We start from the raw sequence: 13,145 nt of genomic DNA, 5'->3' as shown, positions 1-13,145 counted from the left end.
AAACCCAACCATGTCTTGTTAACGTCTTCAACAATTGCTTCTTCTTTTTTTTAACCATTTTTATTATTTGTTTTTATTTCTCTTATACGTGTTTCTTTTATTCCTGTTTATGTAAAGCACTTTGAAATGTGCTATATAAATATACTTGCCTTGCCTTTAAATGATGGCAAAATAAACAAGGACATAAGATTTCACTTTCTGATTCATTCAGACCGGGTGACCCAACCCTTTCCCTCACATAGACGACACTAGCTCTAGAGTGCATTGTGTCTGACACTCTCTGAGATTTGCAGTCTCATCTTTAAAATCCAAGTCTGCATACGGATACTTTTGGAGAATCTTTCTTTTATTCCTTTGCAAAAGTCCTGGATAATTCAGTGATGTACTCTCTGCGTTCCTTGGGATTGCTGATAATGCAGAGAGGATTTTCTCTCCTACTGTATTGACGTCATCCTAGCACTTACAGTAACATCAACCCAGAAGCAGACCAGGGGTTTATCTGGCTGCAAATATGCAAGGGCAGATCTACCTTTTAATATTTCCTACAATATGGTGTTTTCAGTATGGTAAGTCATGCTTTTGTACATCTTCATACAAAAAGGGTAGCTTGTGTTTTGTAGTAGCCTAATTTGCTGTCTGTTCTAGAAATTAAAACCACTAAATCCTAATGGAATATGTTAGAGAAAAAGAAACTTACTGGTTTGCAATGATCAATTGTGGTAGTATAATTGTATTTACAATGGAAAATAGACATTTTGTTATTGTTTGTGTAGTTTTTTTTTTGTTTTGTTTTTTTTGCATGGCATTAATAGTTATTATTTTTAATTAGACGTTATTTTTAAGATGCTGAGAATTGAGGATGTATACTATCACTGTGAGATGAATTGTTTAATTTAGGTGAGGGGTGAGGTGCTCTAGATAGACACACCCAAATTTATATTGAGCCGAATGGTCGATCACCGAAATTAAATATCAAATTGAGTTTAAAGGGTACCTAGTTTTTTAAGACTTTTTAAAAGATTTAATATTAATATTTTGGTTTCGAGTGTGGCAGTTAAGGTTTAGTTCAAAACACAGTTCAGATTGTTTTATTATAATGTGTTAAAAAGTGTCATTTTGGGGGCGTGTACACGGGTCGTTGTTTTAGGGGTGTGTTGCTTCACATGAAAATTAGTTTCGACTTCCCGCCCAACTTAACGAAGGGGCGGAGCTCAGAGCCACGACATGGCACACCAGACGCGCACATTCGCATATTATTTAAAATGAAACTATTCAGATGGCGCTCTGTGGCACGGCATAAATATGAACCGTGTCCTGAGTCGTGGCTGGGCGCCACGGACAGCTGCCGACTTGCGGTTCCAGTGAGTGTATGGTGGACCAATTGGATATACCCTGATAGGAAACCTATGTTTAGAATTCTAAAATGCATGGCGCTGCGTGTCGTGAAGCTGTGCGTCGTCGAGTGCCGCTTCTGGTGTGCGACCTGCTTAAGGCAAATTCGTTATTTCCAATGGAGGGACGCGCACGTGAGGCAACGTGCTCGCACTTTCCAGCTGCACCTAGTTAAGATGTCGGAGCTTCTGTGACCACGAGAAATGCAAACGGCTGAAGTTTAAGGAAGATGCAATAAAAAGTACACGTTTGCAAACCCACCTTAAGTTACAAACAATGTCGCCGATGAGAGCGATCATGTGGTGAATGAGGATCTTGTGTCGAGCCCAATGAGCCTTACATCTAAAAAAAAGAGTGAGGGTGTTTCTTTGGTGACATCGCTTTTACTCACACGCTGAAAATGGCGGACGTGAATCAACAAACTGGGGATATGGTGATGCGCGCCTGTCAATCAATATTGGTGGGCGGGGGGACCACACTCCTACGTCAAGTTGCAGTCGATCTCAAAACCACTCCAATTGGTCCACCGTTTTATGTTGGTAAATTGAAAAAAAAAGGACTGGGTGTGTTTATATCACCCCAATATGACAGTTTATACACTATAACTACACACATGTATGTCCAAACAGCTTGAAAAGTAGATTTTTCACCATAGGTGCCCTTTAAATCATTTGCTGACAACTTAGTCCCCCAATCTGAAAAAAAAGAAAAGTCCTGTCTTCAAATCTTGCTTGAGGAAATCACTGATGAATAGTTTCACTTTCGATTTCCAATAAATATAAAACTATGATGACATAATGCAGTATCTCTTATTTTCTTTTAACGATGCACTTTCCTACCTCGTAAAACTGAACGAGTAACATTGTAGAGTCAAGCTGCAGTCACACTGGGCTATTCTCCCCATAGACTTCCATTCATATGCACGTGAATGCGTCAGACCGGAAACGCAAGCTCGTGCATCAAGTTTCACATGTCGCTGCGCTGCAAAGTTTAAGCTTAGTGAACTCTGACCTGCGATATCGCATCACTTGACAGCGTGAGACCAATCGAGGATCAAAACAGGACCTCTCACGACAGAAATTTAAAACATGGACCAATCGTTCGCTTTTATTAAAATGTCTAATCATCTAGTTTAATCCAGCCCCTTTTCGCAGCCTCGTATGACAGCATTTTGCATGCTCAAACTCTATTGTGACCGCAGCTTGACATTGGCAATGAACAAAGGTGGAAATAATTTAAAATGATGTAATTACAATTAAATGTGAATTTCTATTTTGGTGTTTTGCTGTTAAAATATTTTATCCAAGCAGAGACTGCCATAAGCCAATCATGTTTATAAAAAACTCTTTCCTGTGCACCTTAAAATCTCTGTCTATTTTGTGTGCATGGTCACTTCTGGGCAATCTTTGATGCTGTGTATTAACGGTTAAAAGCAAACATTAAAATGACTTTTTTTTTTATAAATGTAAAACGAAATTCACTATGCTTGCTGCAGCCTACATGTCCGGCTCTCCTATGAAGTGCTTTGTCATTATCTGTTCCTTTCTTTTTCAGCTGTCTTTGGGGTTGATCCAGACCAAGTGTCATTGTCTGTGACAGAGGGAGATTCAGTCACTCTGCTCACTGATGTTAAAACCAACCAACAGGAAAAAATTAAATGGTATTTTAATAATATTCGCATTGCTCAAATCAGTGAGCAGTACCACAGTAGGTCCTGTACGGATGTCCAGTGCAATGAAGGTACGGAAAGATTCAGAGACAGACTTAAATTAGATGATCAGACCGGATCTCTGACCATCATTAATGTACAAAGAACTGATTCAGGTCTTCATAAGCTGCAGATCATCAGCAGCAACAGCATTGATGAAAAGGTCTTCATCGTAACTGTTCATGGTGAGTCATTCAGGCTGGGGATAATTGCACACCTGAGGTGGTGATGTGGTCATGATGCTGCATTTTTAAAAATAATTTAGCTGACCGGAGTCAATTATTCTGCTTATACTATGGTTGGCTAAAGACACTGTCAGGATGTATTTCAGATGTTTGAAACTCTTGTGTGTTTCTTACACAGCTCATTTAAAGGGGTGGTCCATTACGATAACATATTTTAAACTTTAGTTGGTGTAATGTAGCTGTGTGAACATAAACAACTTTGAATGTAAGATGCTTAAGTGCAATGCAAAGGGGAGACACTGGCTTTTACAGAGTTAGCTTAGCAAAGCCTACAGAGAAAAAAGTTTGGGGACTACAAAAAAAAAAAACATCCGGGCTAGTGAGGTCACAAACGCTTCAGATTGCATGCATTCACTATGTACATACACCCTGCACAACAAAGGGGTGTGGCCAGAGGCGCTGTAATGTTATAGCAAAGAAAGCTAAAATGGCATCCAAACGCTGCTATTTCCACAGAGCTTCTCCTGTTTCTGTATTTGGGCTTCCAAAGGACACGACACAAAGAGAGAAGTGCTTACAATTTCACTTTAATTATATTCCAGAGAATTATAAAAAAAAAAAAAAAAAAAAAAAAAAAAAATAATATAATATATATATATATATATATATATATATATATATATATATATATATATATATATATATATATATATAGCTCTAGCATTTGACAAAGGAGAACATCCAGAATCTCTCCTAGTTCAGTGCTGGTTACGGCTAAAAATTCCTTCGACCGACGAAGCTGTGGATTGTAATCCACAACCTGTAAGTGCGTTTATTTGTTCAAATTGATCTATTACATGAACAGTTTCAAGTGTATGTTGTAGTGAGGATGTAAACTAGGATGTAAACAACCGGAAATGCTGTTTGGCACCGCTAACAATTTAGCTACAAATTTATATTAATCAGTCAAACTGCTGTAAACAGCCACAATCTTCAGCAGCGCTGCAGTGGATCTCTACGCGGATGCTTTCTCTGTATAATACATCTTAAATAACAAACTCGTCAAAGAAATGTGAATGTTTTATATTACTTACACAGGCTTATTCCAAATATATGTGAAAGACACTCATTAGATCTTATTTTAGAGAGCAGGCGTAAGCTTCAGCTGTCTTCTGTGTCATTTTCTGTCTGATTCAGGCTCTGACTGACAGTGTTTACACAGCGCAAAACCGCACGCTTGTAGGAGAGCCAATTCGTGAATCACAGCACATTATGTTAGCTGACCAATCAGAGCCTCTTGAGGGTGGGCCTTTCAGAGGAACTAGGAAATATGACCGTGTAGCTGTATATAATCAAAGAAAAAAATAATGTGATTTTATTCAAATAAAGCAAATTCCTTTGCATTCCTTTGCAACCAAGCCTTAAAATACACTCTGGACCACCCCGTTAAAGACTTTTGTCTGTGTTTTGATTTTTTTTTTTGACTGTTGTAGCTGTGAAATAAAATCACTGAAACCATTCAGCGTAGTGATATGAAACTTTAATGCACTCAAAACCTGCCAGAACTGCTTTTTCTCTGTGTGTTTATATGAAAATAACTGCACAGCTTAGAATGTTCATCAGTCAATCAGAATCAAGCATTCAACAGTTATGCAGAATAATTGAAGTTTAAGTTTACAGCTTTAGAAAGCTGTTTATTTTACAACGACCCTCCAGGCATTTGTTTTATAATTACATTTGAGAGTATACATTTATTTTTCAAACATCTGCATTTATTTTAACCTAGTTTTGTAGTTTGTTGTGATGCGTAACTTTAAAAGGTGTAATTCAAATTATCCTCCTTGAAGGACTCTGTTATTTGATTTTCCTGTTATCAGTCCCCCATTGTTGATGCCATGGACCCAAGTTTTATTTGAAAACACACAGACAGGTAGTCAAGTCAGCTTTATTGTCGCTGTATGCCATTTTTTTCCCAGTTGTTGCTATTGGGGATACAGCTGCAGCCGTTAATGAGAATTATTTATCAAATTACACATTAATTGTATTTCATTAACATCTACCCCTACCCCAACTCTAAACCCAATCCTCACAGTAATGTAAAAACAGTAATTATACCAATATTATTATTATTATTAATAAATTTCCTTCATTTATTTTCTTTACAGCTTAGTCCCTTTTATTAATCTGGGGTCACCACAGCGGAATGAACCGCCAACTTATCCAGCGGATGCCTTTCCAGCTGCAACCCATCACTGGGAAATATTAAATGACCTATTATTAAGTTGTATTTTATTACTTGCAGTGTAGACGGCAGGAACCCAGAAAGGATGTGCAAGATACGGTTTCATCTTTTACCGAAACCTAGATAATTGTATGAAATAGATATGTATCTGTGGACGACCTCAACTGTCAATTGATGACTCAAAACACAAGGACTCGAGACTGAGCTCATCTATTCTGTTACTGGATCAGCACAGACAACATATCTTTAGTTTATGGAGATGTGATGTAACAAAATAGCCAGTGAATTTCCAGAGGATTTTCAATGGGACAGGTGAGATGAGATATCCGCATAGCCTGAAACTGATACTGAAAACTTGTCAGGCATAAAGTGGGACGGGGCTTTTCGAAGGGTCAATTTTGCCACAGATATTCAGAGAATTGAAATGATGTTACTCTCAGGCTTTAGCTTCTTACAGATAAAAGAGGGCCAGTGTCCTGGAGAGTTTAGCTCCAACCTTAATCAAACACACCTGAACCAGCTACTCAAGCCTTAATTAACTAACATACTAGAAACTTCCTGACGTGTATTGAAGCAAGTTGGAGCTAAACTCTCCAGGACACCGGCCCTCCAGGACTGAGTTTGTACACCCCTGCACTAAACCATAGAAGGAATGTAAAATATACAACCGTATACAATTTAGGTAAAATATAAAATCCAAATATACAAATACCTGGCAGACCCTCTGTCCAACAGCATTTGTTTATTTGTGTTTTAGGTGTTTCTGGCATGGAGAAGGCTAAAAGAAAGTCAGCGAAGGAGGGAGAATCTGTCACTTTGGATACTGGTGTGAAAAGAAACCCAGATGATGTGATGAGGTGGAATTTTAATGTCACCCATATCGCTAAAATCACTGGAGATCAGAGTCAGATCTGTACAGAAGATCAGTGTAAAGAGAGATTCAGAAACAGACTGAAATTAAACTATCAGACTGGATCTCTGACCGTCACAGACACCAGAACCACAGACTCTGGAGTGTATACTCTTGAAATCATCACCAACCGCAGCAGTATTTGTCAGCACCACTACATCAGTGTAATTAGTGTTCCTGCAAATAGTGAGTATAATTCAGTAGTAACACTTTTTTACAGCAATCATGTTATTTTTTGGTCCATTGAGCACTAGATGGCGCCAATTAGACGTTCACTCGATGGCGTAGAAAAGTGGAGATATCCAGCCTGATCTCACGAGAATATTTTTATTAAAATTATTATATTATTATTATTATTATTTATTAATTTATAAATATTAAATTATTATTATTAATTATTATTATTATTTTATATTTAATTTTTATTATTTTATTTTTTATTTATTTATTTTTTAAATATATTTTTGTTTTACGTTTTGTTAGTTTAGTGGCAAATTCGTATCAGTTCAGTCGTACGATAATCTATGATTTTAAAAAGGAAGTGTGGCACCAACCCCTAAAACCCAACCAACATTGGGTGATAAGCAAATTGTACTAAATTGTTCGAATTAGATCATACGAATTTACAGGAATTCGCCACTAAATCAAAAAGTTACGAATTGTCATGGGATCACGTTGAAATATCAGTCAAAGATAGCAGTAAAATGAATTATTTTTCTAATATAACCAATGACAGTCTCTTTTGTCATTACAGTTTGGATTGTCATTTCACTTGCTGTATTAGGAGTAGGCCTATGTGGTGCTGTTGTTCTGCTGCATCGTGTATTTGGTAAGAACTTCTGGTTATGTGTTTATGAATGCAATGTAATTTGCGTGAATGTATTTAATTCAAATTATCATGATTTCTATCGCACTATTTACATATTATTCTGCGTCAAAGCAGCTTAAAGCCTGGTTTATTCTTCTGCGTCAAGTGATCGGCGTGACCCACGTAGCATGAAATGCGTGTAGCTGTGCATTTATAATTTTGCATGCTGTGTGTGTTGCTCTTCATGTTTATGTTACTCTGTGTCAAGTTTCTTCGCTGGTGTTTTGTTTTTTCTGAATGCTACCTTAATATACAAGTGGCTCAAACTCGCTCATTTTGAGGCTGGAATCGGCGGACGTGCAACAACTTTAATCATAAGGTAAACACAAAACAACAGTCTCCATCCGGAGCTCCTTCAAGGGACTCCACGCTTGCAAACACTCGCTGCATTGGACTCTTTTTAAATATATATATATATATATATATATATATATATATATATATATATATATATATATATATATATATATATATATATATATTTATTATGCATTGGTAATTTACAAATACAGAATAACAAGCAACAGACAAAAATTCCAAAGATAATTGAAATTCAAAAAAACACAAAACAAAAACAAATGAAAGACATTCACAAGACGATAGATTCATAATAGCATACAATAGACAGAGCTTTTACATTTTTTTACAGCTTTGAGAGACCTCATTAACAGAATAAGTTTGTTGACCAAAACCTTGTATAAAGGAGGAGATTTTGAAAGTCTACATTTGTGGATAAAAAATTTACCATTTAAAATAATAAAATGAACTAAATTGTTAATTTATCACCATTTTCAAAATAACAAATTCCTTTTGCATTCAATGTTATTAACATGTTATTTTTTAGCAGAATAATCAGAAAAACTTTCCAATATAATTGCACACTCTGACAATCACGCTGCATCGGCTCGTGCGGCTCTCACCTCCGCCCACACTCTACCAATCCGACCAATCATAGAGCTTGCGCTACACGTCGTTGCGACATGTAGTTACGTTTTTTGAGAGGTGCGCGTTAGCGTCTCCAACAGCCACGGCAAGGGCTATGCGACCACACGTAAGGTGTGCCGTAGCATACACGTGCGATTGATGCAGAAGTATAAATCAGCCTTAACACTTTCCCTGCCATTGACATAGTCTATAAAAGACTACGCTTTCCTGCCATGTTTTATATCTATTACGGTAAGGGAAGCCTTATTGCAGGCCCTGAATCTGTTATAGGACTTCTGGGACTTCATACAAAATACTAGATGACAAGAGAAAGTTGAAATCAAGTCATATTTAAAATGATTTTTTCTTGGCTCAATGTCTTCTTTATCAGAGCTCGCCACAGCAAAATGATCCACCCTTGTCGATCTGCACGAAGTTAGAAATGTGTGTTTTACAAACATATATGCATGTACGCATGTGTACTCAATGAATGTGCATTACTATATAATGTATATCTTAAAATTGCACTATTTTTATTTTCTGTCAAAAATGTAGCATTTTTCATGAAATTTACTTACATAAAGGAGGATAAAACATATAAACAGAATAAAATGTTTGTTTAAGCAAAGGCTTAGTTCTTTGTTTTGATACGATAAGCTTATATATACCTAGTAGAAAATATTCTGAAGGCCATGAAATTGAGTTGAAACTCATAAAAAATGCTGGCAGTGACTGACAACTTTTTAAAATGCTGTCGGGAAAGAGTTAACAGAGATAAAGAAAACAGAATTGAAAGGCAAACAATTATGTCAGATGATGGAACATTCCAGCAATTCAGGCAGGCAGGAGAGTCATGTAGAATGCTGGTGTAGTTCTAGTTGAATTAAAACTGATTAAGTTCAGTGTAGTTAAAAAAAATGTCACTGTTCGGTTTAATTCTGTTCAGTTTAATACAATTTTCACTGTTGAAGGTCGATTCATTAAAGGACAACCAAATTGAAGCTCCAAACAAGCGACAGTGGCAAGGTATGATTGAAGCATCAAAACACCATTATAATAATGACCCATTTAGATTTAGAGCTTGCCCAGGGAAAATGCTCACTTTCAAATTACAGGCAAAAATGCACATGATCTTATTATTCTTTTCTTTCACCATGCTATTTCCTAGAAACATTTTAACTAACAATCTTCTAATTCTTGGAAAAATGTGAATGTTTAAAAAGATAACATCAAGCATTTCAGATGTAGTATAGATGTTTTTAAGATGTTAGTTTCGTTTCTTATAGATTTATCAGACTGAAGATTCACTAGACTGAAAAACTCTTGCAGTTTGTGTGTAGAGCAACATCGATTCTTCTAATTTCTTGTATTTTCTATGATCTATTTTCTTAGAGAAAGAAGCAAACCAAAGGCATTTTCAATTGGGAGGCTAGGTCTACAACAGATCTACCAAAAAGTGAAGTCAGGACATGAACATTGCATGGGAATGTTTAAAAGATAAGTACTATTATGTGCTCACACATGCACCTGGATGAATAAATATTGTATTGATCTTATTCTTTCACTTAAAGGGATAGTTCAGAAAAAATGGACTCACAGTCAAGCGGTTCCAAACCTTTATGAGTTTTCCCACTGAAACTAATAGAAGATGATTTTAAGAAAGCAGTGAATCAAAGACTTATATAGTTAGAAAAACAGATACTAAAGATGTCTATGGTTGCAGGTTTTCAGCATTCCTCCGAATTTCATCTTCTGTTTGGTTTGTGAAAGTTGTAAATGAGTTATTTTTTATTTTTGAGTGAACTATCACCTTTAAGAATGGGCATAGCCATTTAAGGTAATTGTCTAGAGCAGTGGTTCTTAAACTGTGGTATGCGGGCTTCGTTTTAGTGGTACACGGAGAAATACTGAATAATGGAAAAAAGAAATAAATAACACACTTATAACCCTTTTATGTGGACGATTACACTGATGTGATTAGCACCGGCTGTTAATTGAAGCGCACGATCACATCGATGTGCTTAAAATGTTTACTTTATTTCATCGCATCATCAGATGCTAAAAATCAACCCGCTTTTGCGCAGAGCCAGAGAAAGAGGCGTGCGGCACTTGCAGAGCAGATACACACTAGAGAAGCGCTTTTGCAGACCAGTGCTGTTGTGTTGGCATTTCAGTTGCTGCAAACTCAGGAATCTCCTCATGCTGCGCAATGCTAATCACAAATGTGTGTTCATAGATGTATAAAATGTGTGTTTTCGATGAGAAGTTTCATAAACTAATTTCGAGAGGAGCACGTGATATGATTGAGCACGTCTGGCCACTCATCTGTAATCAGTAATAATCCAATCAGAGTGATCCTAGTTTACTATAAATGGATCATTTTCTCCCTACTGTTCTATCTTCGTTTAGAAGAATCCCCCCTTCCACCCTATCTCCTCCTTTTCCTCCCTTTTCTAAAGGGGGAGCTCTCGAGACCTACCTGATCTTGGATCTCCTGATATGCTTATCAACCAGGCGGGAGCCCTGGGCTCAAATATCTCCGAGCTCAGGGTTCTCTCCCGGGACAGCATGCCAAATCTGCTTTATACTCCAAGCATATCTAAGTGGGAACTCTTGAAATATAAATTTATCTGCGTGGCGTTCAATTAATTTGTCACCTTGGATTTAGGCTAATTTATCTGAATGTGATCCAAATGTCGCAGGACACAGAACATAGACTCAAGCAACTTTGCCTTGCTTGAAGCTTGGAGCTAGCATATAGCCTAATTAAAGTTAGTCTCAGTGCACGGTTAACACAAACTCCACTGTCCACTTAAGATGAGATCTCAAATCACGGAAATTCCGCACGTAGGAATGGATAAATCACGTATGAATTAGTCAAGCAGTGTATGTCTGCATATAGTCTCTTCCTTTTCTGACACGCGTACTGTAAAGGACGAGCAGTAAGCAGGTCTAATTTCTTATTTAAATATGTAATTCCAAATCATTTATTTTAAAATACAAGTTAATGTTTAGATTTCAGGGATATACAAGGCAAGGCAAGTTTATTTATATAGCACATTTCATACACAGTGGCATTTCAAAGTGCTTTACATAAACAGGAATAAAAGAAACAAGTATAAGAGAAATAAAAACAAATAATAAAAAATGGTAAAAATGAAAATAAAATAAAAGCTGATAAAATGTGTTATAAAAGAATTAAAAAGAAGAGAAAAACATAGTAGTTCGATCTGTCGGACGTAGCACAGTGCTCATTCAGTAAAGGCACAGCTAAACAGATGTGTTTTCAGTCTTGATTTGAACGTGCCTAATGTTGGAGCACATCTGATCATTTCTGGAAGCAGATTCCAGCAGCGAGGGGCGTAGTAGCTGAAAGCCGATTCACCCTGCTTTGACTGAACTCTTGGGATTTCTAATCTATTTGAACAACTATCTCATGTGTTCATGCAATATATTTCAAAATTGATCAGTTGATGGTTTATATATAAATATGATAACATATAGCTTATTTTTTATGAGGTCCAAGCAACATTTCCAGGTTTTGATAATAGGTTACTATTTGTTTATGCTTTACATTTAAGTACAGCAGTTTTCTGTTTACTTTAAGAACAGTAGCCCACCATTTTAATTAACTTTTAAAAGCACTTCTCATCATTATGGTGGTACTTAAAGAATTATTTCTAGACCACTGGTCTAGAGCAGGCATGGGCAAACTCGATGCTGGAGGGCCGGTGTCCCTGCAGAGTTTTGCTCCAACTCTAATCAAACACACCTGAACACCCTAATTAGTGTCTTCAAAATCACTAGAAAGCTACAAGCAGGTGTGTTTGATTAGGGTTGGTGCAAAACTATGCAGGGACACCGGCCCTCCAGCATCGAGTTTGCCCAACCCTGGTCTAGAGGCTTCCAGTCTCATTCATTTCCACTGTTTTTAAGCGTAAAAAACGTTTGTTTCGCTGCTAATGTTTCAAACCTGGATTGTTATTATAATATGTATTTTTTGTAGGTATTGTCATGAACACAAATGTTTACACAATATTTTGACAGTTTGCTGCCATTTGTTTGTATTGTTCTGAAACTATCGCAGTAAAGAGCATGCCTCCACATTGCAGAATAATACCTTACTGACCAATGACCATCACCAGATTTCAACACTGAACTCCCTTACAGAAACTGTTAGAGGCTGCCAATGTTTGCTGGCCATTACAGTGGGCAAGTTTTTAATAGGAATGTCTGCATCATGAAATGCATAAGCACTCCAGTGCATGGAACTGCACCCCTTGCATAGACTTTAACTCGGTGGCCAATTGTCCATCAACATGACTGCTGACAAAGTTGATAAAGGCAGGAATTTAATATAAATGCACACTTCGCTTGTTTGAGGACACGGTCAGAGGTGGAAAGAGGACAGAAAATGTAATCACAGGTAAAAGTACAGCTACATCGCTAAAACAGTGTGAGGTGAAAGTAATTTGTCTAAAAGTAAAGTACTCTTTTAAAAATATAAAAAAGGAAAAGTTAAAAAAAAATCAGATTTTGATCACAGCCTTTTTAAATGTAGCATTTTTGCACAGTTAATTGTTCATTACAAGCCATAAGCCACAGCCATATCACCCTGCAGCCTAAGATCAGTTATTCACTGAAGCTAAGCAGGGCTGAGCTTGGTCAGTAGCTGGATGGGAGACCACATGGAAAAACTAGGTTGCTGTTGGAGGTGGGATCTGCGGTCTGTGTGAGTCCTAATGCCCCAGTAAAGTGAAGGGGACAATATACTATATATTATATTATAATATAATATACTGGTAGTGAGCGCCATCTTGGATCTGACTCTCTGTGGTCATTAAATATCCAATGGCACGTCTCTTAAAAAGTAGGGGTGTAAACCCTGGTGTCCTGGCCAAACTCCCTCCATCAGC

At 37.0% G+C, this 13,145-nt stretch overlaps 1 protein-coding gene across 1 annotated transcript; it reads left to right on the top strand.

Annotated features, from left to right (window-relative positions):
* The first annotated feature begins 381 nt into the window (after positions 1-381).
* On the top strand, positions 382-11,321 carry LOC130215471 (uncharacterized). The gene is made up of 6 exons (XM_056447279.1): positions 382-566; positions 2,947-3,285; positions 6,285-6,623; positions 7,192-7,266; positions 9,201-9,255; positions 9,622-11,321. The coding sequence occupies exons 1-5, from the start codon at positions 512-514 to the stop codon at positions 9,227-9,229; spliced, it is 837 nt and encodes a 278-aa protein (XP_056303254.1). The 5' UTR covers positions 382-511; the 3' UTR covers positions 9,230-9,255; positions 9,622-11,321.
* Positions 11,322-13,145: the final 1,824 nt, after the last annotated feature.

The sequence above is a fragment of the Danio aesculapii genome, chromosome 22 (genome assembly GCF_903798145.1).
Source record: "Danio aesculapii chromosome 22, fDanAes4.1, whole genome shotgun sequence".
Classification (NCBI taxonomy): domain Eukaryota; kingdom Metazoa; phylum Chordata; class Actinopteri; order Cypriniformes; family Danionidae; genus Danio; species Danio aesculapii.
The sequence above is the reverse complement of the archived record's forward strand: the minus strand, read 5'-3'. Positions and strand labels throughout refer to the sequence as shown.